The 26,715-nt window shown below is 47.5% G+C and overlaps 4 protein-coding genes and 1 non-coding gene across 6 annotated transcripts; 4 read left to right on the plus strand and 1 right to left on the minus strand.

Moving 5' to 3' along the window:
- Positions 1 to 1,676: 1,676 nt before the first annotated feature.
- LOC128262473 (fructose-1,6-bisphosphatase 1) lies at positions 1,677 to 4,484 on the plus strand. 2 transcript variants are annotated; one of them, XM_052996750.1, is made up of 4 exons: positions 1,684 to 1,765; positions 2,377 to 2,435; positions 3,069 to 3,412; positions 3,771 to 4,484. In XM_052996750.1, exons 2-4 carry the CDS (start codon positions 2,414 to 2,416, stop codon positions 4,434 to 4,436), a joined length of 1,032 nt encoding a protein of 343 aa, XP_052852710.1. In that variant the 5' UTR covers positions 1,684 to 1,765; positions 2,377 to 2,413; the 3' UTR covers positions 4,437 to 4,484. The 2 variants fall into 2 exon arrangements, with proteins under 2 accessions (XP_052852711.1, XP_052852710.1); XM_052996751.1 differs by lacking the exon at positions 2,377 to 2,435 and having other exon boundaries at positions 1,677 to 1,765.
- A 146-nt stretch (positions 4,485 to 4,630) lies between these two features.
- On the plus strand, positions 4,631 to 4,826 carry LOC128263576 (U2 spliceosomal RNA). The gene has a single exon (XR_008268444.1). It is a non-coding gene; the product is annotated as a U2 spliceosomal RNA (small nuclear RNA).
- A 251-nt stretch (positions 4,827 to 5,077) lies between these two features.
- Positions 5,078 to 7,648, minus strand: LOC128263377 (tRNA-dihydrouridine(47) synthase [NAD(P)(+)]-like). The gene is made up of 5 exons (XM_052998403.1): positions 7,534 to 7,648; positions 7,164 to 7,460; positions 6,958 to 7,105; positions 6,602 to 6,902; positions 5,078 to 6,535 (listed from the first exon to the last, which is right to left on the minus strand). Exons 2-5 carry the CDS (start codon positions 7,193 to 7,195, stop codon positions 5,181 to 5,183), a joined length of 1,836 nt encoding a protein of 611 aa, XP_052854363.1. The 5' UTR covers positions 7,196 to 7,460; positions 7,534 to 7,648; the 3' UTR covers positions 5,078 to 5,180.
- On the plus strand, positions 7,561 to 8,946 carry LOC128263381 (GTP-binding protein 10 homolog). Its single transcript, XM_052998408.1, has 3 exons — positions 7,561 to 7,645; positions 7,712 to 8,234; positions 8,293 to 8,946. Exons 1-3 carry the CDS (start codon positions 7,604 to 7,606, stop codon positions 8,877 to 8,879), a joined length of 1,152 nt encoding a protein of 383 aa, XP_052854368.1. The 5' UTR covers positions 7,561 to 7,603; the 3' UTR covers positions 8,880 to 8,946.
- A 387-nt stretch (positions 8,947 to 9,333) lies between these two features.
- On the plus strand, positions 9,334 to 26,172 carry LOC128263371 (uncharacterized). Its single transcript, XM_052998398.1, is given in 10 exon segments — positions 9,334 to 10,054; positions 10,056 to 10,368; positions 12,002 to 12,147; positions 12,206 to 12,535; positions 12,596 to 12,869; positions 13,411 to 14,499; positions 14,975 to 17,475; positions 18,012 to 18,650; positions 18,652 to 24,013; positions 25,323 to 26,172. Coding segments are annotated over 10 exon segments (11,436 nt in total). The 5' UTR covers positions 9,334 to 9,700; the 3' UTR covers positions 25,751 to 26,172.
- The last annotated feature ends 543 nt before the right edge of the window (positions 26,173 to 26,715 follow it).

Below are 26,715 nucleotides of genomic sequence, written 5' to 3' on the forward strand. Positions count from 1 at the left end.
AAAGTTTTAGTTGGTTGGGGGAATTCTTCCATCCTTGCTGGGCAATCAAATCCAATTGAGAGCATAAAGTAGCAACTAATATGGTTAAACATCAGGGGCATTTCAGCATGGGGTTGACGTTTGGCTGACTGCCACGCCCTCTGCGCATGTCCAAGTGCCCGTGAGTGGGCGGAATTGGGAAAAGATTGGATTGAATTGGGGTGGATGTAGATGTGGATGTGGATGTGGATGAGGATGGAAATGCACTTAACAATGGAAAAATAATTGCGGGTTTTCAGCGAGCCATTTTAGTGAGAAACTCATTGTCAAGTGTGGGAGTTAAATGTTACAAATTGATTGGTAATTATGTGTTAACAGGAATGGCAACTTAAAAAAATTACTACTTGAAGGTGTAAAAAATATGTTATTTAATTTCATAAAATAAAAATTTAATTTCTTACTAAAATTGTTAGAAATCATTCATTCTTAGAAACAAAAACCTTCTCAAAAACATTTTCCCTTCAATACTTGCTTCTTAACTACATAAACTTTAACTTCTACTAGTTCTGTTAATTTATATTAATTAAGTGTACTAATCTTATTTCAGGTTTACCAATCACTACATTTCCTACTGTAAAATCGTTTATTGACGTAATGGAAGCAAAGTGCAAAAACTATTCCCAAATCTGTTTTGAAATGAATAACAATGTAAGTACAATCTTATAAACATATACTTCTATAAAATATATATGAATTTGTTTGTGTGATTTGTTTTATGCTCAAATTGGTAGACACACTCTAATCGGACGAAAATTAACTAAAAGTCGGGAGATTGCCATCAAATAAAATACAGTCTGAGGTCGAAGCAATGACAAGGCATAGTCCATTCGGCCTTTGGTGTTTTCTAAACGAATAAATATGTACATACTTTAATACTTTACTTTACTTACTTACTTTAAGGCTTATCTTATAATTGATAAGGTCAATAGAAAACAAACTGCTGGAGGCGAGCCTCCCTCGATTAGAATGTGTTGGTAATAAAAATCACACTTTCCACTTAGTACCTTAGATCCATTTAATGCTTAGACTCGAGGGCTCTATTAAATTGTTACACTTATTGTACGAAAGAAAAACAACAACTCATCTATATCTATAAAGGAATTTTAAAAACATTAAGAACAGGTACTTTAAATTTACAAAATGGATTTAAGTATTTTACACAAATAAAAAATGGTTTGCTCCCAGCTGCTTTACTCTCTTATATTAATCTGTTTTTGACTCCCTCTTCATTTTTTCAAACCATATGTCTTCAGTTTATGCTCCCCATTTGCACTCTCTTTTACTTCGACACTCTCTTCTATATACTTTTTCTGTGTATGTATGTTATTTACATGCTATCAGTCGTTGAAAACAAAACAAAAAGTAAGAGACAAAAAGTGACCGAGTTTCGAATACCCTACTCACTGAAATATTTAGACTTATTTACTCGTAAGTTATATTTATGTTATCATTTATATTTGTATGTAGTGAAGGAATAAGATTTCACATTTTGTTCCTTAAATATTAATGTTTACAGAATTAAAAAGGATTGGGTGTTAGGGTGAGATGCTAGCCTGATCGACAAAGTGTATATACTCTGTGAAAGGGCGTGGCAAACAGTGACGTTTCGCTGCCTTTTTTTCCGCTGTCGTCGTGGCCGTGGATGTGGACTAAAGCCAACAGTCTCTTTAGTTCATCCGTCGACCGCGGATCGTTGTTTTGTTTGCCAGTCTTTCCCCGTTTTGTTGTAAGTGAAAGTGCATTGCGGTAGCTCTTGAGTTCTTTGAAGCTACACAAATGTTGAGGGTCATAATAGTGTTAAGGACAAGTCTGAAAGTCATTTAATTTTGTTTGATATAGATAAACTACAAGGAAGACATACATTAGATATATTTCTCTATAGATACTCTGTGTTTGCTTATACTCTATGCGTTGGTATATACATACATACAATATATTCAGCTAATCGGTCGCTACTCGGAGACGTTCCAAAAATAAATAAGGGGGCACGTGTCCATGTATAAATCGACCGGCAGAAATATTATTTTGCGGTTCCGGTTCTATATATTTTGTCCATGATACATTTGTAGAACAAACAGGTTATCAGCTAGTCAAAAACAAAACAACAACCAATAACCACACAACCACACAAAAAACAAACACGCATATTCAGAGTGACAAGTTTTTGATAGTGATTTTTTATGCAACAAGCCCCCCAAAAAAAAAAAAACCAGTAGAGATAGTGGTCGGCAGAAAGACTCGTCAGAGGGTCACTCATTTGACCTTCCCATAGGAAGACACACAGACCCCTGGTACTATATAATTGGTAATTGTTTTTATTTTGATGGATCCCCACAGGAACCGCATCATTTAGAAAGCGTTCATATAACCAATAATGGCGGCCAGTAACGGTGATTGTAAGTGAAGTTGCCTTCTGCTTCCTGCTCCTTAAATGTTGCCTAGCTCCTTTCGTTTATAATATTATTTTTTCCAATTCACACTATTTAAAACCCGCCTGCACCTTCCCCAATTTGCAATGCGCCCAAACTTGTTTCTCTGCCCAGAAATATTTATAACCTGTTGCTAAGCCCAAAATTGTACCGATAACTGCACCGCACAATTCCTTTTGTTTTAATTCCTTCTAAAATCCTTTCCTGTACATAATAACGATATTTATGTATTTTTATGTAAAATAATAAAATAAATAAATAAACAATATTTATATTAACAAAAACGATTAATTTAAAGAGCAAATGTTGCCTTAAAATGTTTAAGGTTAGTTTTATCGAGAAAGGAAAATAAAACAATTCCAAATTAAAATCATTTTTTAAAATTTCATTTTAAATGATTTTGTATAGCTTTTCAGCAATCTTTTCAACTTTGTAAATTTGACAAAAAATTATACTGATTAGGTAGTATTTCTTAACACAAACTATGTTAAATATATTTGTTATTTTTTAACTAATTCCTAACCCATATGTTAATCCTAGTCCGTATAATGCCGAAGATAACTCCCCATTTAATATATTTCATTAAAAATGTTTTAATAGCCAAAATGAGCCAGCAGGGGCCAGCTTTTGATTCCAATGCGATGACGCTGACGCGTTTCGTGTTGCAGGAGCAGCGTAAGTTTAGGAACGCCACCGGAGATCTGTCCCAGCTGCTCAACTGCATCCAGACGGCGATCAAGGCGACTGCCTCGGCAGTCCGGAAGGCAGGAATCGCCAAGCTCCATGGAATCGCCGGTGACGTGAATGTCCAGGGTGAGGAAGTGAAGAAACTGGATGTGCTCTCCAACGAACTGTTCATCAACATGCTGAAATCCTCCTACACAACCTGCCTGATGGTTTCCGAGGAGAACGAGAAAGTGATCGAGGTGGAAGTGGAGAAACAGGTAAAATTTACATAATTTATAATCTACAAAATATCAATGATGCTTTTGTTTAAAGTATATTCTGACTTTAATACGAATCCAATCGTTATGGAATTTGCTATACAGGTGTTAATTACACCAACTAAGAGTTTCCCTTCAAACTTTCCTGTTTTTTTAAGCTTTTGGGGAAAATCTAAGTAAAACAATGTTGTTACATTGAAAATTCCAAGTTTTGGCATCCTGATTTTTATTACAGAGAGACTTGCCAATCAATAGTATTATTTTAACTAATACACATATTCATATCATTACATTAATTGAAAGAACGTTTTATATAACGTATATTTTAAACAGTGCTTAATATTGTTTACCCTTTCAGGGCAAATACATTGTGTGTTTCGATCCGCTGGACGGATCCTCCAACATAGACTGTCTGGTGTCGATCGGTTCGATCTTCGCCATATACCGCAAGAAGAGCGATGGTCCGCCCACCGTCGAGGATGCACTGCAGCCGGGTAATCAGTTGGTGGCTGCCGGATATGCGCTCTACGGCTCGGCGACGGCGATTGTCTTGGGCCTGGGATCCGGAGTAAATGGCTTCACCTACGATCCGGCCATCGGAGAGTTCATCCTGACCGATCCCAATATGCGGGTGCCGGAGAAGGGCAAGATCTACTCGATCAACGAGGGCTATGCCAGCGACTGGGAGGCGGGCGTGTTCAACTACATTGCGGCCAAGAAGGATCCCAGCAAGGGCAAGCCGTACGGAGCCAGGTACGTGGGTTCCATGGTCGCTGATGTCCATCGCACCATCAAGTACGGCGGTATCTTCATCTACCCGGCCACCAAGTCGGCTCCAAATGGCAAACTTCGCCTGCTGTACGAGTGCAATCCGATGGCCTATCTGATGATCCAGGCTGGCGGATTGGCCAGCGATGGAAAAATCAGCATTTTGGACATTGTGCCCCAGAAGATTCACGAACGCAGTCCCATCTTCCTGGGTTCCAAGGCCGATGTGGAGGAGGCGCTCAGCTACTTGAAGTGATTTTTGTAATTTGTGTAATTTATCAATAAAGAAACTTTCTATTTTTTACTAAGAAATAAGAATTCCCCTTTCGTCCTGCCCCCTTAAAGTATGCACAGAAATGTTGGTAGAAACTGTTACCTATTTTACCAAATAATTCCCAAACCGTTCTAGCTGCATTTCAATGAAGTGCTGTGCTTAGGGCTAGTTTGGTTATCGCTTCTCGGCCTTATGGCTAAGATCAAAGTGTAGTATCTGTTCTTATCAGCTTAACATCTGATAGTTCCTCCATTGGAGGACAACAAATGTTAAACTGATTTTTGGAATCAGACGGAGTGCTAGGGGCTTGCTCCACCTCTGTCGCGGGTTGGCCCGGTATTGCAGTACCGCCGGGATTTTAGCCCAACTTAAAAATACATTTCAACATATTTTCTTATCAACTACGTCCTCTATATAAATATCAATATCACATTTTCAAAATCTAGCTCTTTTAAGCCTCTTTCCCGTTTACGTCGTCGAATTTGGCCTGATGACCTAAATTGTACAATGTTACTGTTTTCTCCAGCCCTTTTTTAATATTGAACACCTTGACCGTTTTTTAAAGTACTGTTCACTATTTGCAGGTAAGGCAAGCAAACAATTTATCAGTTTAAAAAGTCGCATATTATTTTTGATCAATTTTAATCTTTTAATGATTCTTAACAATATTGATGTTTTTAATTTCATCATAGTTTTAAAACATACAAAATTATGTACAACAGGGTTTTAAAAGGCATTCGCCTTGTGTTTGGGCACAAAGCTGAAGCCATCTGGCACCGGACCCAGCAACGATTCGCTGAGCTTCACCCAGTCCGCGGAGTTGCCGGAACTCAAGAGGGTTTCCATTTCGTCGCGTCCCCGGTATTTCTGCGGCCGAGCGTTGATCTTTTGAGGGGGATCCGTCTGCAGCGCTTCGGGTATGTAGCGGTACAGGAAAGACTGCCACTCGAGGAGGAAGCGTCGCGTGGTCTCCACACCCTTGGTGTCCGAGCCCCAGTGTTCCAGGCCATAGTTGCAGAACTTTTGCAACATCTCATAGCGCTGTCCCGAAGAAGGAGACCAGGCCTGCTTCTCCTTGATCTCCTGGAATATCCAGGGTTTTATTAGCGCTCCGCGTCCAATCATCACGGAGCTGACGTGCGGTGCCAGCGTTCTTCGCTCCACGTAGTCCTCGTAGCTGAGAATATCCCCGTTTCCGATCACCGGCATCCGCTTGGCCTTGGCGGCACACTCCTCGATGTAGGACCAATTGGCGTGCTTGGTGTAGCGCTGCTCCCTGGATCGCCCGTGCAGGGTCACCGCCGAGGCGCCCCATTCCTCGACAAGTGGCAGGAGCTCGTGCGCCACACTCTTGTCCGCATAGATGCCGGTGCGCATCTTTACGGTGAACGGCAGGCGATCGGATAACGAGGCACAGCTGCGCACGGTCAGCTCCAAGATGTTGGTTCGTCGCATCAGGGCGCTGCCTCCGCCCTGCTGGTAGATCAGATCTATGGGGCAGCCAATATTGAGATCGATGAAATCGACCTGGGCCGTCTCGTGAATAACCTGCGCCGCCTGGTTAATCATATTGGGATTATTTCCGCACAGCTGGACCCCGAAGACATCCTCGCTCTGGTGGCGCTTGGTCAGAGCCCACTCCTGACCCATGCCCTTCAGCAGGGGCTGGGCACAGGCCATCTCGCCACAGGTGATATCCGCACCGAACTCCTTGCAAATCCGCCGGAAGGGCAAGTTGCCCAACGTGGTCAGCGGTGACAGCACGAGTTTCTCGCGAAAATCAACGGCTGGCTTTTGATCAGCATCCCTGCCGACAGGTGAATCATTAATTGCACATCCAGTGGGTGTTTCAATTGCTACTATTGAACAATCCTGTGTGACAGGTTCCTTGGAATCCGTATCCGTCTTTTGTTCCGTCTCCATTTTTTCGCTGGTCTCATTGGGTTGCTTCTCCTCCTGTTTTGCGTCCTTCTCCTTTTGCTCTTTTTGCTTTCGAGCATCTCGTAGCTTCTCTGCCATTTTGATGAGCTCCTTGCTGCGACTAAAATCATACTCATGCTTTCGCAGGCGCACCTGAAGTTCTAGGAAAGAAATAATTAATTTAGTTAAAGATGCTTATTATAGGTATAGTTATTTGGGTATCTTACCTGAACTAACGCCATTGAATGTGGTTGGAGGAGCCTTCTCGTCGTAGTCCTCCCTTTTGAGGTTTCTGCCCTGGTCATTCGTGTGCGCCTTGGCGAACCGACAACTCACACCGCGGGCACAATATCCCTTGGTTGTGTACACGTAGCACTCGGAACCCAGATCCTCGCCCTTGGCGGCCAGAAAAGCATCCAGATCGTGGACATAGCGACAGTTGGCCAGGGAACACGGTTCTCCACCGGTTCCATCGATCAGCGAGTGACACAGATGCGAATAGCGTTCGTCCTTGAAAACTGGTCGATTCTGTGGGTTAAAACTTATTATTAATATGTCAAAATAGCAATTATTATTAACTAGCCTTGTTCTGTCCACGCTTGCGCTCCTTTTTGTCCCATTTCTTTTTTCCGCCGGCTTCAGCTTCGCCATCTTCGCGTTTTCTTTTGTTGGTTTCGCCGTTTTCGGTGTTAATAGCATCACTGCTGCTATTGGCTTCAGTCACCAGATATCTGCAGGATATATAAAGTAAGTTTACATACCAGTATTTGGCAAAATAAGGGTACATACTCTGGTTTTATATAGCAAATACCCGGTTCCATTTCACAATAAACAATCGCACGTGTTGGTCTGCGTCTGCTTGTTCTTCTTCTTCGTCATTGTTTTCATCAATCAGCTGGTTTAAGTCGTATGAACAAGCTCTCGATAAAACGGAGGAGTCATCGATAGTTTTAAAGTCACTGGGCGCGTTCATTGTAAAAAACGGAGGGACGGATATTGGATCGCCTATGCATACATATGTATATATAAATTCTGCGTTGTAAACTTCTTACTGTTTTATTCAATTTGTATATACAAACGAATGTGCTACGCTTTCGCAGTGGTTATAATAAAATACGGTGGTTATAATAAAATACATAAAATGAATCGATATATTTACCTTTATGGTCACCGTGAACCAGTCACTGTTAGTTGGAGCGCTCATCACTGTTGTATAATGCCGCCGTGCGATGGTGCAGCTGTTTAAATTCTTGTTAAAATCCAGCAAATCTGTGAGAATAGAATACATCTAGAAATCTAGTTCAAAAATAGGATACTCATTTTTGTTCAATGTTTAGCCCGGTCGTGCCCACTTCCGGCCCAGCTTCCTGGACACCCTGCGTCTGGCGGTTCGCGGCGGGCATGGTGGCAATGGGTTGCCGAAGTACGGAGGAGTCGGTGGACAAGGCGGCTGCGTCTACTTGGTGGCCAAGGAGGGTCTAACCCTCAGGAAGGTTATCCAGGGATTGAAGGACAAGCGGGTGGCCGCCTCCAGCGGCGAGGACAGCAGCAAGGCTAGCATTTTTGGACGCCGTGGTGTCGATCAGAGGATCGAGGTGCCGGTGGGTGTCCAGGTGTACGACGACCGTCAGAAGCTCATCGCCGATCTGGACGAGAACGAGGCCACCTGCATTGTGGCGGGCGGAGGCACTGGCGGATGCACGGCCACCAATTTCCTGGGGCGTCCCGGAGAGAACCGCACTGTGAATCTGGACCTGAAGCTCATAGCGGACGTGGGCCTAGTGGGATTCCCCAATGCGGGCAAGAGCACGCTTCTCAAGGCCGTTTCCAATGCCAAGCCCAAGATTGCGGCATATCCCTGTGAGTGATGATTCATAGATATTTGTACATATTAATGTCATCTTACAATTAACTTTAGTTACCACCATCCGGCCCCAGATCGGAACCATCGAGTATAGTGATCTGCGCTCCATCACTGTGGCCGATCTTCCCGGTCTCATTGAGGGAGCTCACGCCAACTTCGGCATGGGCCACAAGTTCCTCAAGCACATCGAACGCACCCGCCTGCTAGTCTTCATGGTGGATATATTCGGGTTCCAGTTGAGCCCCCGGCATCCGCATCGCGATTGTTTAGCCAACATATATGCGCTAAACAAGGAATTGGAGCTCTACGATCCAGCGCTGCTGGAGAAGCCCAGTGTCCTGCTGCTGAACAAAATGGATCGGGAGGGTGCCCACGAGATCCTAACCAAAGTCAAGCCGGTGATCAGCGACCTCGGAAGCGGATTGGCACAATGTCCCGAGGAACTGCGTCCGAAACAGGTCCTGAAGTTCGAGAGTATTGTGCCCATATCGGCCATAAACTCCACAAAGGTCATCCAAGTGAAGTCGCAGCTGAGGCGAACGCTGGTGCGATTGGCTGAGAAACAGTTTCTGGCGGATGAGGTGCAGATCAAGGATCAGCTAAGACAGCGTGTGGGCCTGGTGGGTCCCAAAATTACCTAGTTCTAAGTGTAAATAAATTTGTTTATGTTTAATTGTGTCCGATATGAAGAAATTAAGATTTAAAGTGCTATGAACTTCAAAATTTGTTTGTGTTTACTTCAGTTAATGGTTTATTGGAATATATTTTATTTAATGAAATGTTGTATTTAAATATTAGACCAGGGTCTAAATATTAGCCACTAGCTAAAAGACTACAATCACTACTATAAATCATTCGTTCTATCAATAAATCAATATTGAAATAAGTGTTTAAAGTAAAAAAAAAATCACGATCTGCTTTATTTAGAAATAATAGATAGAAATGCTTTTTAAATAAGTATCCTTTAAAATTTTAAAAATGTACCGAAAGCTCCTCTTTTGATAGTAAAGCTCCCTTATCGATATCACCTTCAGGTCTGTTATCGATAACCGGGCTAACCCCATCGCTAAGTGCGCTCCACAAACAATTTGTTGTTGTGTGTCGCTGGACGTTTCGTTCGTCGCGCGCTCAGTTGCCAAAAAATCGCGAAAAATGGTCAAAATCCAACGCCCGCCCAGAGCCATCAAGATTAGCAATTGCAGAGCAGTTGCAGAGTGCCATGTGTGAAGTGCATCCGCAGTTGTAAAATGCCAATGCCAAAGGACAATAGCAACAATGCCAGTTCGATACATACACACAGACGAGGGCCGATGAAAAACTGGTATATAAAAGACGCCAAAAGCTTGCGAAAAAGAGAGCAAACGCGCCCCTAACTTGGCTGCAGGATATCCAAGAAAAAGCGTCACAAAAAAGGCGATAGGCGATTGGAGGGACAGGATAAACAAGCAACAAACCGTCCGCGATGTCACAACAACACCCCCATCACGCCCATCCCCACTACCACCACTACCCGCCCCCTGCGACGCCCATGTCCCTGCAGCAGCAGCAGCAGCTGCCGCAACAGCAGCAGTCGCAACAGCAGCAGCAGCAGCAGCAGCACGCCAATTGGTACTCACATGTTGCTTCCTACCCCACACACCATTCGGCCTTCGCCACCGCCCATCCCACCCCCTGCAAGGCCGCCACCAACAACAACATCCTCATGGGTGGTGGCTATGGTGGATCAGGGGTGCCGGGGGGGGTTGTTAGTGGTGGCACGCAGGGGTATTATGGCGCCGCTGGCGGTGGCCTCAATGTCAGTGGGGCGGCGGTGGGCGTGGGTGTGGGTGGGTGGTGGCCCGAGCTACGGCCTTGGGGCCAACACAGTGGCATATGCCCACAACCAACTGCTGCAGTACCAACAACAACAACAACAACAACAACAGCAGCAGCAACAACAACAACAACAACAACAACAGCAGCAACAACAACATCAACAACTTCCGCAGCATCTGAACCCGCAGCGGTCCTATATGGGCCACGATATCATGACCGGCAGCTACCCTTATATCAAAAGCGAACCGCTGGAGGCCTTCCAGCAGCCGCCCAATCCCATGGCCCCGCCCCCAGCGCCAGAAATATTAATAAAATGTGAGTTATAAACTATTATAAATATAAATTGAATACCTAATACACACCATTATTAAATAATTAAATTAAAAACAGAAGTACTCCCTTTAAAAAGTCAGGGAAATAATGAGTTTTTTTGTGTATACCTAGAGAAAAATAAATACTATAATAATAAATGTAATTAATTGGAATATGTACGATAAATTATGAAGGCAAAATTAATTTTCCATGATACGAACGCAAATACTTAACTAAACCTATGATAATCCGTTAAATTAAGTTAAGAATGTAAAAATCCCTTTTAAATAAGCTAGGGCAATACCGAAAACTTAAGCGCAAAATCCATTTTCGCCATTGAAACAGATACAAACTTACATGGGGCCATTTTCCTATAAGTAGCGTAATTTCAGCTCCGTTTTGGCGTCGAATCAATAAAACGTTTGTTGAGTTTCGCTGAGGTTTGGCGTTTGTTTCGTTCGGTTGGTTTTCGGATTGGGATTCGGATTCGGATTCAGATTCGGTTCTGTTGCTCGTCTCGTCAACCTACGGCTCTGTATCTCTATCTCTGCCCCCCGTTCGGTTCGGTTCCGTACCGGACAATTCTGTTCTGTTCTGTACTGTTCTGTTTGCGCGTCGCTCGGTATGTGCGAAAGTACGTTTGCCTGTCTATATGTACATTTGTATGTATGTACGTATGTATCCATTTAGCAAATGTATACTCGGATAGATGCTTTATACTACCGGCGTAACCTATTCAGTTCAGTTCAGTTCAGTTCGATTCGTACGCATACGCATACATATGTACATATAACCCAAACCCAATAAGTGTGCATATCATCTCCCTCTTTGGGTTTTCGGAATGGGTTGTTGTTGTTATTGGGGTTGTACGGGTTGTGGGGCACGAAATGGGAACTGTCTTCCAAGTCGCATCTTATGTAACGTGCTCCCATAGACTAACCTAAAATTTATTGGTTCCGCCCCGAACTCCCGGCACTGTCAATTTAATGGGCGTGTGGGTGGGGCGGAATCAAGAGAGTAAATCAAATATTATTAGGTACGCACAAAATACATAGTAATGATATTATTATAACTATTACACATCTGATATATTTGTTTTTAAATAGAAAATATATATATGTACAAGTCTCTTATCTATTGTTTTTTAAAGTAATCACATAAGCATATGTTTTTAAAACTATTCTATTTAGTTAAAATGTTCAAAGGCCAAGTTGGTAGGCCATAAATAATGTAAATAGAATAAATATCTGTTTGTCTGCAAGAGCACTCTGTTATCTATCAATTTTGTGTGGGCACAATACATTCTTATCAACCGCCAAAGGGGAGTTCAAAATACAATTCGAAACCATAGAAACAAACAATGGGTACAGAATTTTTCATCTGCGCAGAGTTTTCCGGAACAGTTAATTTTGTATTTGTGTAAGACAAGGTTGACCAAAATTATATAATCAAGTAATTATTATAAATAAGAGAACTGCAGTTACAATTACTACAAATATTATGTTTAGAAATCAATTCTAGGCTCTTTTATTTCGAAAGAGTTTGAAATTACTGTTCGTAGAACTCTTTTCTGTCGAATTTTACCCTTCCAGAAATAACTCGTGCAATAAATAATAATAAATAATTATTTTTACAGCGGAACCCATTGATGAACATTCCTACAAGTCAAACTATATAGACGACAATACGCCCTTTGCCGACTTTAGCAAGTTCAGCGAATTCAGCGAGGACATGCTGAGTCCCAAGGTGGAGTTGACCGTCAAGGATGAGTCCTACGGAAGGGTAAGTGTTTAGGTCTACTTGGCAAACAAATCAACTTATGACCATATCTCCATTTCAGAATACCAACAGCTTTCTGCGCCGGAAACAGCAGTTGGATCGCAGCGCCGAAAGTCTGCCCATCTGCCAGCGCTGCAAAGAGGTCTTCTTCAAGAAGCAAACCTATCTGCGGCACGTGGCCGAGAGCAACTGCGGGATCCAGGAGTACGACTTCAAGTGCAGCACTTGCCCCATGTCCTTTATGACCACCGAAGAGCTGCAGCGGCACAAGCACCATCACCGGGCCGACAGGTTCTTCTGCCACAAGTACTGTGGCAAGCACTTCGATACGATCGCCGAGTGCGAGGCGCACGAGTACATGCAGCACGAATACGATAGCTTTGTCTGCAACGTAAGAAGCTTGATTTAATGGAACCCCCGAATCGTGTTTCATTGATCTTCTGTTTTGCAGATGTGCTCGGTGACCTTCGCCAACCGAGAGCAGCTATATGCCCACCTTCCCCAACACAAGTTCCAGCAGCGCTTCGACTGTCCCATCTGCCGGTTATGGTACCAGACAGCCCTCGAGCTCCACGAGCACCGCCTGGCGGCACCGTACTTCTGTGGCAAGTACTACACGGGCGGACAGTCATCCTCAGCTTCCCAACCGCAAACGCAGTCGCAGTCGCAGCACCAAAACCAGACGAACTACAAGCTGCAAGACTGCCACATGGCGACTATGGAAAGTAAGTTTAGAGGGGAAGAAGACCCATAAATTATATGTTTGATATCAATAGTTTTTTTTAATGCCATAAGCATATTTGATTTAACTTCATATAGAGTTCATAAACAAAGCTTATTCGTAAGCCAATACCAAATCCAATTGTCACAAGAAATTTTCTTTAATTCCCAAAATAAAAACTCAAATAGATTTTTTTCCAAAAGATAACCCCATTACCTCTACAAGAATAATGTTTTGTATTCTTGACCTCTAAAGTGCGGGTACCCATGTATATTGAATTGTGCATTATAAACGCTTAAATAATTTCATATTAAAGTTATTACACCACTAATGATAGATAGTTAGTTAACGATAGTTGCTATGGCAACCCCATTAGCTTTATAAACTATAATGATGATTAACTATATTTTAGCTAAAAAGTATTTGCATGAAATGAAAAAACATGCATTCTAAGGAATAAACATATATAATGATCGGAAATACATTACCCTTTAAGTACTCAAAGCTATAAACTTATCTAAAGAGTTATTTTTCTCTTATTTTAGTGCCCTCCGGCCCGCATCACAAGGCGAACCCATCCGGCTCTTCCTTGCCGGCCACGGCTGCGCTAAGTTCCCTGCTGCAGCAGCGGCAGGCAAATGCCGATGGAGCGGCCATGTTTGCCGCATCCGCGCTGAAGAACGAGGTGAATGTGAATGTGAAGCTGGAGCGCAGCTATAGCAACTCGACCAGCGAGTCATCCTACAGCGTTCAGGACAGCAGCTACAACAATGCCTACGGCAGTGATGGCTCGATTCACGGCGGAGCCATCGCCGGACCGCAGGCCCACTCATCCACGCTGGACGACTCCGAGGACGCAGTGTGCTGTGTGCCGCTGTGCGGAGTGCGGAAGAGCACCAGCCCCACGCTGCAGTTCTTCACGTTCCCCAAGGACGAGAAGTACCTCAACCAGTGGCTGCACAACCTCAAGATGTTCCACATACCCGCCGCCAGCTACGCCAATTTCCGCATCTGTAGTATGCACTTCCCGAAGCGCTGCATCAACCGGTACTCGCTGTGCTACTGGGCCGTGCCCACGTTCAACCTGGGCCACGACGACGTGGCCAATCTCTACCAGAACCGGGAGCTGACCAACACCTTCACCACCGGCGAGGTGGCCCGCTGCAGCATGCCGCACTGCACCAGCCAGCGGGGCGAGAGCAACCTGAAGTTCTACAACTTTCCCAAGGACATCAAGAGCCTGATCAAGTGGTGCCAGAACGCCCGACTGCCGGTGCAGGCCAAGGAGCCGCGTCACTTCTGCAGCCGCCACTTCGAGGAGCGCTGCATCGGCAAGTTCCGGCTGAAGCCGTGGGCGGTGCCCACCCTGCATCTGGGTGCCCAATACGGCAAGATCCACGACAACCCCAAGAATCTCTATGTGGAGGAGAAGCGCTGCTGCCTAAACTTCTGCCGCCGGAGCCGATCCTCTGACTTCAATATGTCGCTCTATCGATTTCCCAGGGATGAGGTGCTCCTGCGACGCTGGTGCTACAATCTCCGCCTGGATCCGGGTGTGTATCGCGGAAAGAATCACAAGATATGCAGTGCCCACTTTATCAAGGAGGCGTTGGGTCTGAGGAAACTATCACCAGGTGAGCTTGTAAATGACACAGCAACATAAAATATAACTTTTTGATATTCCACGAACCAATCGTACTTATAATTGTAATTGGGTAGTGCAAACTGATGTTCTAAATATATAAAAACACGATGTTTGGCGACATTTTTAGTGTTATTTATTTGTTTTACTGTAAAGTACGCTTAAAACCGCATTATAAAAAAGTCTTTGAAAAACTCCATAAAATTAAAATCTCTGATTTATTTAATTTATGAAATTCTATTATTTTGTCTTCAGTTTAAAAAAAAAATCAACCTCTTGTTATAAATTCAGGTTAACAAATTAATTGCCTTTGTTTTGGCGAACGCAATAACATTTTATATATTACCATGACTTTTTAAATTTGGAGCATGGTAAAGTACAAATGGTTTGTGGTTTTTTTGGCTGTGTACCTGTGCAATAATTGCACTTATGTTTATGTATATCTATAATGGATTTCTTTATTTCAGGAGCGGTTCCAACGCTCCACTTGGGCCACACCGACACCTTCAACATCTACGAGAACGAGCTGTGGCCGCCACCGACGGCCTCCTCCAGTGGCATCCAGCAGCACCAACAGTCGCAACATCTCACCTCGCAGCACTCGCTGCAGCAGCAGCTGCACAGCAAATCCTACCAGCGCCACTCGGCGGCCTCCACGTCGTCGTCGGCCAGTTCGGCCACCTCCCATTACGTGGATGCGGACATGAACGCCTCCTATCTGGCCATGGGTGCCGGCGGATCCTCGGCGCTGAATGCCAGCGACAGCATGGACATCTGCTGCGTGCCCAGTTGTGAGAGCAAGAGGCACAACAACGAGAACATCACATTCCACACGATCCCACGGCGGCCGGAGCAAATGCGCAAGTGGTGCCACAACCTGAAGATACCCGAGGAGAAGATGCACAAGGGCATGCGAATCTGCAGCCTGCACTTCGAGCCCTACTGCATCGGCGGCTGTATGCGTCCGTTTGCGGTGCCCACCCTGCAGTTGGGCCACGATGACGACGACATTCACCGCAATCCGGACGTGATCAAGAAGCTCAACATCCGGGAAACGTGCTGCGTGGCCGTGTGCAAGCGGAATCGGGACAGGGATCATGCCAACCTGCATCGCTTCCCGAGCAACGTCTCGCTGCTGACCAAGTGGTGTGGCAATCTCCAGCGGCCCGTGCCCGATGGCAGTAAGCTCTTCAACGACGCCATCTGCGAGGTGCACTTCGAGGATCGGTGTCTGCGCAACAAGAGGCTGGAAAAGTGGGCGGTGCCCACGCTAATCCTGGGCCACGAGAACATCCCCTATCCGCTGCCCACGCCGCAACAGGTGGCCGAGTTCTATGCCCGACCCACTGCACCCAACAACGGCGAGGAGCAGGGCGAGTGCTGTGTGGAGAGCTGCAAGAGGAACCCCAGCGTGGACGACATCAAGCTGTACCGGCCGCCGGAGGAGGCCTCGGTGCTGGCCAAATGGGCGCACAACCTGCAGACGGAGGCCGCCCAACTGACCAGCCTGCGGATCTGTAATCTCCACTTCGAGGCCCACTGCATTGGCAAGCGAATGCGGCCGTGGGCCATACCCACTCTCAATCTGGCCGGCAACATAGAGAATCTCTACGAGAATCCGGAGCACTCGATGCTGTACAAGCGGCGAACCCATGCGAAGACCAAGCTGCCGGCCTCCGTGAAGCCCACTTGGGTGCCCAGGTGCTGTCTGCCGCACTGCCGCAAGGTGCGGGCGCTGCACAACGTCCAGCTGTACCGCTTCCCCAAGCTCAATCGCTCCACGCTGGCCAAGTGGGCGCACAACCTGCAGGTGCCCATGGTGGGCAGTGCCCAGCGGCGGCTCTGCTCGGCCCACTTTGAGCCGCATGTGCTGAGCAAGAAGTGTCCGGTGCCGCTGGCGGTGCCCACGTTGGACCTCAACTCGCCGCCCGGCCTGAAGATCTACCAGAATCCGGCCAAGCTGAAGGCCAGCAAGCTGTGCCTGCAGCGCGTCTGCATCGTGGAGAGTTGCCGCAAGACGCGGGCGCAGGGCGTCCAGCTCTTCCGGCTGCCCCACAGTCCCACGCAGCTGCGCAAGTGGATGCACAACATCAAGACGCGTCCGCGGGCAGCGATGCGGGCCCAGTACCGGGTTTGCTCGCGCCACTTTGAGACGCACTCGTTCAACGGCCGCCGGCTGAGCGCTGGCGCCATTCCCACACTGGAGCTGGGCCACGACGACGAGGACATTTATCCTAACGAGGCGCAGGCCTTTGCCGACGAGCACTGCGTGGTGGAGGGCTGCGAGTCGTCCAAGGAGCAGGCCGAGGTGCGACTCTTCCGCTTCCCCACCGACGACGACGACATGCTGTGGAAGTGGTGCAACAACCTCAAGATGAATCCCGTCGACTGCACCGGAGTGCGCATCTGCAACAAGCACTTCGAGGCGGACTGCATCGGGCCCAAGCACCTGTACAAGTGGGCCATTCCCACCCAGGAGCTGGGCCATGACGACGCCCAGATCGAGCTGATATCGAATCCCAAGCCGGAGGACCGCTACGTGGATCCGGTGTTCAAGTGCATCGTGCCCACCTGCGGCAAGACGCGTCGCTTCGACGAGGTGCAGATGAACAGCTTCCCCAAGGACCCGCAGCTCTTCCAGCGCTGGCAGCACAACCTGCGGCTGGAGCACCTTAGCTTCCTGGAGCGCGAGCGCTACAAGATCTGCAACGCCCACTTCGAGGACATCTGCATTGGCAAGACACGACTCAATATCGGATCGATTCCCACCCTCGAGCTGGGCCACGACGAAACGGAGGATCTGTTCCAGGTGAATCCGGCCGAGTTGCAGAGCAATCTCTTTGGTCGCCAGCGGAGGGTTCAGGAGGAATCGGGTGGGATAAGCATCAAGCAGGAACTGTCCGAGCCGGAAGATGTTAAGCCAGATGTGACGAACATGCCTGCTGTCAGGGATTCCATTACCAGACAGGTGAGTTCCTCTCTTACGTGTACAGCAGCGGTAAAAATAATAGTACTGGAAAGATGTAAAGTGCAACAAAAACATCCCCTTAAGGCTTACAACAACTTTTACTTAAATCTATCATAATGCTTACTTACCAACAAACAAAATGAGGCTTAAATATCCTTTGATATTTATATCCATTTCCTTAAAATTCATTTTTCAATATACTGTGGTAAATGATTCTATAACAATTTAAGAAAATAAACTTAAAACTGCACATTGTAGTGAAAAAAAATGTTTAATAACTTACTTATTCTTTAAAATTTATATTATAAAAATTTAAAAATTAAAATTAAAAATTAAAAAACAATTTTATTTTATATTCTACCTATAATAAATGTGAATTTTTAATTTTTCAAATTCAGTTTATAGTATTAGCTTCACGAAAATATAAAAAAAATAAAATTCAAAAGTTGCTTCATAAGCTCAAAAAAACTACCATTATTTAGACCGCAATTGTAATTTTGAAAACATTCTACAAAATTCCCTGCTTTGGATTACAGGTGAAGTTCAAGAGAACAGTGTCCGAGCTGAAGTGTTGTGTGCACAGCTGTGGACGCAGTCGTCTGGAGCACGGAGCTCGGCTCTTTCCCTTTCCCACGGGCAAGCAGCAGCACCTCAAGTGGCGCCACAATCTGCGCCTGGAGCCCGACGAGGTGGACCGGTCGACGCGGGTGTGCAGTGCCCACTTCAACAGGCGCTGCATCGACGGCAAGCAGCTGAGGAGCTGGGCCATGCCCACCCAGCAGCTGGGCCACCGGGAGCAGCCGATCTACGAGAATCCCAAGAACATACCCGGCTTCTTCACGCCCACCTGTGCCCTCGGCCACTGTCGCAAGCGGCGGAGCATCGACAACGATCTGCGCACCTATCGGTATCCCAGAAGCGAGGATCTGCTCGAGAAATGGCGGGCGAATCTGCGACTGGCGCCGGATCAGTGCCGCGGCCGCATCTGTGCGGATCACTTTGAGGCCCAAGTGCGGGGCAAGCTGAAGCTGAAGACGGGAGCGGTGCCCACGTTGAAGCTGGGCCACGATGAGGGCTTGATCTACGACAATGAGGCTATCAAGGTGGGACTAAACGAGGACGAGGAGGGCAGCTCGGAGCTGCCGCGACTGAAGCCCAAAAGGGAGCCAATCGACGAGGCGGAGGAAGGCGGAGGAGGAGGAGGAAGACGGGCAGGCTGAGGAGGAGCACCACCACGACCAGGACAACGGGGATGAGGACGAGAAAGACGAACACTATTTCGATCCCCTTGAACTGGTCGAGACCTTTGCCGAGCATCCATCCGATGACGAAGCGGAGGAGGAGGAGGAGGATCGAGACGAGTTGGAGGAAGAGGAGGAGTTGGACCACTTCCTGCCGGACATGCCACCCACTCCTCCTCCACTGATCGCACCGCTGCGTCGCGAAAAGCCCGCCAACAATGTGACGCCCATTTGCTGCCTGAAGCACTGCAGAAAGGAGCGCACTGCCTTCCACCTGCTCAGCACCTTTGGGTTTCCCAAGGACCGCCAGCTGCTGCTCAAGTGGTGCGCCAATCTCCACCTGGATCCGGACGACTGCATCGGCCGGGTGTGCATCGAGCACTTCCAGTCGGAGGTGCTCGGCACCCGCAAGCTCAAGCAGAACGCAGTGCCCACTCTCAATGTTGGCCACGATGAGCCACTCAGGTACTCGTGCAATGGCGTGGATCTGGATCGGGAGCAGTCACCGGCACAGCAGTCGGTTTTTCGGCTTTGGAGCCTGAAACACTGCCGCAAGAGGAAGCTAACAGAGCCGCCGGACATTCGCCCCGGCAAGTGGAGCTCGATGGAGGTCCAGATGATGCGGAGGCTCAAGATGGAGATGCAGATAGAGCGGGAGATCAAGCTGGAGATGCAGATGGAGAGGGAGATAAAGACGGAGCCGAAGACGGAGGCGAAGACGGAGGCGAAGACTCCAACGAAGAATCAGAGGGAGAGTAAGCCGGAAAGGTGTTGCATCAGCACCTGTGCCAACGAGGACGTTAGCCAGTTACTTCCAATGCCCGAGGAGCAAACTCTTCTAAGAAAGTGGCAGCACAACCTTCAACTACCCATGGACACTGTTCCCAGCAAGATTCGCGTTTGCCTGGAGCACTTTGAGGCGCAGTTTGTGCAAAATGGAAAGCCCACGGAGCAGGCAGTGCCCACTTTAAAGCTGCACCAAGGCAGTTGCAACATTTACAGAAACACTGGTTCTTGTTTGGTGACCGACTGCATGAGTTCTTTAGCGGATTGCTTTGTGGATTTGCCTGGCAACATGGTCATAAGAGCGGACTGGATGTCCTACCTGAAGCTACCTCCCAGCAACGAGGGTTTACTATGTGGTGCCCACTTTATGGAACTTCATGAGAATGTGGACTTGCCAAAGGTTCTGTCTGCAAAGGATTTGGATGAGCTGCAGTTTACCTTTGACGAACTCAAATGCGCTGTGCCCGGCTGCTCCTCCAAAAACACGCAGAGTCTTCAGCTTATTCCGCTGCCAGAAGAGGAGGTGAAGCTTTTCAAGTGGCTGCATAACACCAAAATGGCTTACGAACGCTCGAGGCACAAGAGCTATCGCATCTGTCTGCTGCACTTTGAGCCATCGTGCTTGGAGGCGGATTTCCCGAAAGCTTGGGCCATACCCACCTTGCATCTCAATCATGAGGATAAGATTCACCCGAATCCCAGGCAGGAATCACGCAGTGAAACGCCCAATAGCAACTCCAGGCTGACGCCGCTGAGGATTAAGACAGACCTCGCCTCGCTGGGCAGCCCGTGCGCCAGTGCGAGTCCCAGTCCGCGCGGCAGGACCAGGATATGCTGCATTCCCACCTGCGGACAGTTTGGGAACAGTCAAGTGAGGCTCTACCGCTTTCCCACCGAAGAGCAGGCCCTGCTGCGTTGGCTGGTGAACACGCAGCAGCAGCCTCGCCTGGTGGATCCCCTCGAGCTCTATGTGTGCCAGGCCCACTTCGAACCCGATGCCATCTGCAAGAAGCAGCTCCGCAGCTGGGCAGAGCCCACCCTGAAACTGGGCCACGACGGGCACGTGATCCCCAATGCCAGGCACAACGGTAACATTGCCGACAGCCAGGAGACGGAGCAGGCGATGTCGTTCATCCGGGAGCGCTACTGCTCCGTGCTGACTTGCTTCCAGGCCGAGGGCAATGGCGTACGGCTCTATGAGTATCCCAAGGACATGGCAACGATACGGAAGTGGGCGGCAGCATGCCGACATCGCTCCATGCAGGCCAGCAGTCATGGCTTCAGGGTGTGCCAGTCGCACTTTGCTCCGGCTTGCTTCGAACCCAACACTTTGGATCTGATTGAGGGATCCGTGCCCACGCTGGAGTTGAGCAGGGATGACATTGAGAGGCACTGCCTGGTGGCGGGATGTGCGAAGGAGGCGGGTGGCGAACGGCTGCGCTACTACAAGGTGCCGAAGACTGCGGCTCAGCTGGATGCGTGGAGCAACAACCTGAAGATCAGCCCCGTGGACCTCGTTCAGGGGGATCAGTTCATCTGCGAGCGTCACTTTGAGTCCTTTTGCTTTGGTGCCTACAAGGGACTGCGCCCGGGAGCTCTGCCCACCCTCCACCTGGGTCACGACCAAGAGGCGGAGATGTTGCCCAATCCCGAAAGCCTCTGGCAAAACAAACCGGAGGTGTGCTGTGCCCCCGGATGCGGGCGTATTTGGCAGCCGGGAGACACTCCGCTCAGTGGATTCCCCAAAGTATGGGCCCTGGCCGACAAATGGATGTACAATCTCCGACTGAAAGTGGCCAAGGAGCAGCTAGGCAGGCTGAAAGTGTGCAGTAGCCACTTCGAGGGCTCCCTATTCGACAAAAGTGGATTGATCTTCGGAGCAATGCCCACTCTGGAGCTGGGGCATGACTCACCGGACATTTTCCAGACGGACAAGCAAAGTCTGGGCAAGAGCTTGAAGCTTTCTAAGCGTGCCCAGGTGACGGAGGCCGTCTGCTGTTATCCCGAGTGCAAGGAGCTGTCCAAGAACTTGTCGTTCAACCTGCCCCAGGAGGAGAACCTTCGCGCAGCTTGGCTGCGTCACTTGGACACCGAAGAGGGGGATGCGTGCGGTGTGGCCATGCTCTGTCCGCTGCACTTTGTCATCCTGTATGAGCTCAGTGTGAAAAGTTTCCCGGAGCATGTTCCAGATCGCCTGCTCGAGGATAACTATCACTCTGCCAGGAGCAACAGGCGCGTCAAGATCGTGAGCTGTGCCGTCAGGGGTTGCGACATGATCCGGCCCCGGGACAAGGTTCTCCTGCACGGATTGCCGCAACGGCGGGACATCCTGAAGATGTGGGTTGACAATGGCCAGCTGGAGATCACCGAGCAGCAGCAACAGTACATGCTCAAGGTGTGCCGCAATCACTTTGAGCCACAATGCTCGTTCGACGACAGGCGGCTGCACCCCTGGAGCGTTCCCACTCTCCACTTGCCGGCGGAGCCAGTGCACCAGATACCCAGCAAGGAGGAGTGGCTGGAGATGACGGCCAAACTGAGCCAGGAACCAGAGGCCATCGTGGAGGAGGGGGAGGATGAGCTGCTGGAGCTGGAAGAGGGTGACTCCCTGTTGGAGCCCATTGTGAGGATGGAGCACGTGGAGTCCGAGGAGGAGGAGGAGGAGTCGGAGATGCAGGCCCTCGAGGTGCTGCTGGAGGTGGGTCACGTCGAGCGCATGGACAGCTACGAGAAAGTGGACACCACCGAGCATGCCAACTACCAGTCCGCCGGCACTCGAAATCAGTACAATGCCAACCACTGTGCCGTCGAGGGATGCCAGGTGACCGTGGAGGATGTGGACGGGACAATCAAGCTGCACAAGTTCCCCGCCTCCTCGGAGGCCGCCCAGAAATGGATGCACAACACCCAGGTCGACATGGACGAGAAGTTCTGGTGGCGCTATCGCATCTGCAGCTACCATTTCGACCAGGAGTGCTTCCAGAGTGCCAGGATCAAGAAGGGTGCGATGCCCACGCTCCTTTTGGGGCCCAACAGACCGGACAGGCTGTACGACAATGAGTTTGCCTTGCAGGAGGCCGAGGAGCCGCCACCCTTGTCGGCAGATCTCCAGTCGGAGGAGGACCACGAGCCGCCGACCAATCTGTGCCTGCCGCCACCGGCTCCTCCCCGCAAGTCCAGCAAGTTTTGCCAGATTGAGGGCTGCACGAATCACCTGACCACCGAGAACATGACGCTGCACAAGTTTCCCCACTCCGAGGACATGTGCCTCAAGTGGCAGCACAACACGCAGGTGCCGTTCGATCCCTACTACCGCTGGCGCTACCGCATCTGCAGTGCCCACTTCCATCCGGTGTGCCTGGTCAACATGCGACTGGTGCACGGCAGTGTGCCCACTTTGAAGCTGGGCACCAAGGCTCCCGCCGACCTCTTCGACAACGACTTCGAGGCCATCAACTTGCGGCTGGACAAGCGATCGGGAGTGGATCGGGAGCCCAGTGCCCTGCAGATCAAGGAGGAAAGGGAGGAGGACGAGGACTCCTCCATGCTGTTCCTAGAGCCTGAACTGCAGCTGCACGAGGACCAGGAGGAGGTGGAGATGCCCTTTAGCCAGTCGCACTGGAAGAGCCAGCTACGCCTGCCCGTGAAGCAGGAGAAGGTCTACTACAACCAGGTGAAGTCCGGCTACGACAAGTGCTCGCTGAGCCATTGCCAGCGGCAGAGATCCCAGCACGGCGTGCACATCTACAAGTTCCCCAAGTCGAGGCGCCAGCAGGAGCGCTGGTCGCACAACCTCCGCATCCGCTACGACGAGCGGCGGCCCTGGAAGTTCATGATCTGCAGCGTGCACTTCGAACCGCACTGCATCAGCCTGAGGAAGCTGCGCCCGTGGGCGGTGCCCACTCTGGAACTGGGCGACAATGTGCCCGCCAAGATCTTCACCAACGAGCAATGCCGGGAACTTTCCACCGATCGCAGCGAGGCGGGCAGCGAAGGCGACGAGAATGGCGACGAGGATGGCCTGCAGGAGGACGAGGAAGACGAGGAGGAGGAGGAGGTGGAGGAGGATGAGTGCGACGAGGACTTGGAGCCAGAGGTTCGCGTCAAGCGGGAGAGGCGTTCCAAGCTGGATCCCTGGCCTCCGGGCCAGGTTCCGCCCTGGAAGGTCAAGCAGTGCTGCCTGCCCTACTGCCGTGCCTTCCGCGGTGACGGCATCAAGCTCTTCCGGCTGCCCAACAACCGCACCTCCATCCGCAACTGGGAGCAGGCCACGGGCATGGTCTTCAAGGAGTCCCAGCGCAACACTCGTCTCATCTGCAGCCGCCACTTCGAGCCGGAGCTGATTGGGGTGCGGCGCCTCATGCGCAACGCCATTCCCACCCGCCATTTGAATGCCCAGGGAGCGCCGGCTGCTGTCAAGAGGAAACCAGATCCTCCCGTCCCCGTGGCCACCTGCTGCATGGCCGACTGCCATCATAATGGAAACGTCAAGCTGCACAAGTTTCCCAGTGGTAAGTGAAACACCTTTTGCAAGAGAAACTTGGATTATTAAAAAAAACATGATGAAATCTGTTTTACTTTTAAAATAAAATTGAAAATAAAAACATGTTTTTCAATTTGCATAATAAAAATCAAAAGAAAGTTATTTATCAAGTTTTATTATAAAATAAAACTTATTTTCCTATTTTTAATATATATTGTTATAAATCGAAAAATAAGTTTTGTTGGTCAAGTTTAATAACAAAACTTGGAGTAATAACTCTTAATTTTAATTTTTATCAAACAAATTTAAAAAACATTTTTTTGTTACCTTTGTACTTCAATTTTTGAAAGATTTGTATAATATCATCATTAGTTTAAAACATATTTATATTTTTATTTTGAATTTGTATAATCAAAATAATAAAGACTTTTTATTTTTATAAAAGATATTAGAAAAAAACAAGAAAGAAAGCAAACTTCGGCAAGCCGAAGTTCATATACCCTTGCAGCTATTGCAAGAATTAAACATTTTTGAAAACATTAAAATTATGATTTACTTTCGTATATGTTTAAAAACATTGAAGCTATGATGATTTGCAGCTCAATTATTTGATAGTTATTTTATATATTTTTATTATTTCTAAGGGAGCTATATGATATAGACGTCCGATTTTGATAAAATTTAAACCATAATTCTGAAATATTTAACCATTGCTATATGTCGAAGAACTAAACAAAAAATTAAAAAACAGAAAAGTTATAATTTTTTTCATTTATTTTTCCGATTGTTCCTATGAGAGCTATATGATATAGTCGTCCGACTTTGATGAAATTTAATCCGTAAATCGGAAATATTTAACCATTACTAAATGTCGAAGAACTAAACAAAAAAATAAAAAACAGAAAAGTTATAATTTTTTTTCATTTATTTTTCCGATTGTTCCTATGGGAGCTATATGCTATAGTCGTCCGATCCGGCTCGTTCCGACTTATATACTACCTGCAATAGAAAGACAACTTTTGGGAAAGTTTCATGCAGATAGCTTTAAAACTGAGAGACTAGTTTGCATATAAACGGACGGACAGACGGACAGACGGACATGGCTAGATCGACTCTACTAGTGATGCTGATCAAGAATATATATACTTTATAGGGTCGGAAACGTCTCCTTCACTGCGTTGCAAACTTCTGACTGAAATTATAATACCCTCTGCAAGGGTATAATAATCGCGTTTTCTAATATGCCATAAAAAATCAAGAAACTTTTTTTTTCACTTGTAAAGTTTTTTTTTTTACTTAAATTTTTTTTAACTCAATAAATCTTTTATTTTTTCTAGATCCCACGCTGCTTAGGCAGTGGTGCCAAGCCCTGAGGCTCACGGATACGCAGCGGTACCGGGGCAAACACATCTGCTCGGTCCACCTGCCCACCGACAAGACGGTTAGCTGCGTTGTCTGCGGCGTGGACAACGTTCAGCTGCCGATGCTGGACTTTCCGGAGCAGCGCAATCAGCGCGCCAAGTGGTGCTACAATCTCAAGATCGAGGCCATACCCAAGTGGGACCACTCCAAGCACATCTGCCGTCGTCACTTCGAGTCGCATTGCTTTGCCCAGTCGGATGAGCTGCGTCCGGGAGCGATTCCCACGCGGCATCTGGGCCACGACGACACGAACATATTCCTCAGCGACTATGCCACTGGTCCTACGACCGGCAATCGGATCAAGGACGAGCCCCTGGACAGCGACGACATGCTGCTGGTTTAGGCCACCCACAAGGAATCATTTTAGCCTAGTTTTAGCTGCCCCATTTTATAGACCTTTTTGTACATTTATTGTACCAATGCCACATCACGTCTTCTAGTTTTACCATGTAGTCTCTACCGGTGATTTTAATGCGTTATTTACTCGTAAGTGGCTTTAGGATAGAATGCCATACAAAGAAACAAACAACACACACAATGTTCCTTAAGTTTTTGTTTTTACTTTTTATACATCGTACTTTAACTGTGAAAGAAATGTGTTTTAGTTTCCATGATACATATACATATATACATATATATATATATATATAAACTATAGATACATACGTATTATGTAATATCCTTGAGCGTATATGTGTAGACCTGTAGAAGATGAACCAATAATAGATGGTGTTTTTCTAAATATACATATTAATGAAAACGAAACTAAGTGAATTGAAGAGAGTTAATCATAATAAAACATAAAGCTTTTATTTTGGGGAGATAGGCTCTGAAAATCAAAGAACAACTAAATGTTTTTCAAAATCATTCTTTTTTTGTTAATTTAAAAAGAATTTGAGTTTGATGATGAATTCTACAAACGGTTAAGTTTCTCTTCTTAATATATTCCATTTTGACATACATCGCTTTAAAAATTAAATATTCCATTTAAAAAGTAGCGGGTTTTGTAAGTGTTTATCACATCACAACATCCGCCTAGATGTCACCCACGAGGACATGAAGGGCAAGAGGGTGTGCGATGAGCACTTCGAGACTTGTTTCTTTACAAGTTTTAATGCAAATCGTGTGCGCTTGGGCGCGATGCCCACCCTGAAACTTGGCCACTCCCATCGGGACCTCTTCCTCACCAACTTCGATGTCCTGGGCAAAGCGGCAAGGCACCATCGGTCGTACAACAGAAAGAACAAACTCGATTGCTGCTATCCGGGATGTGTGGAGCGGCATATAATAGTGTGTTACGACCTACCC

This window comes from Drosophila gunungcola, unplaced genomic scaffold, assembly GCF_025200985.1.
Source record: "Drosophila gunungcola strain Sukarami unplaced genomic scaffold, Dgunungcola_SK_2 000001F, whole genome shotgun sequence".
Lineage (NCBI taxonomy): Eukaryota > Metazoa > Arthropoda > Insecta > Diptera > Drosophilidae > Drosophila > Drosophila gunungcola.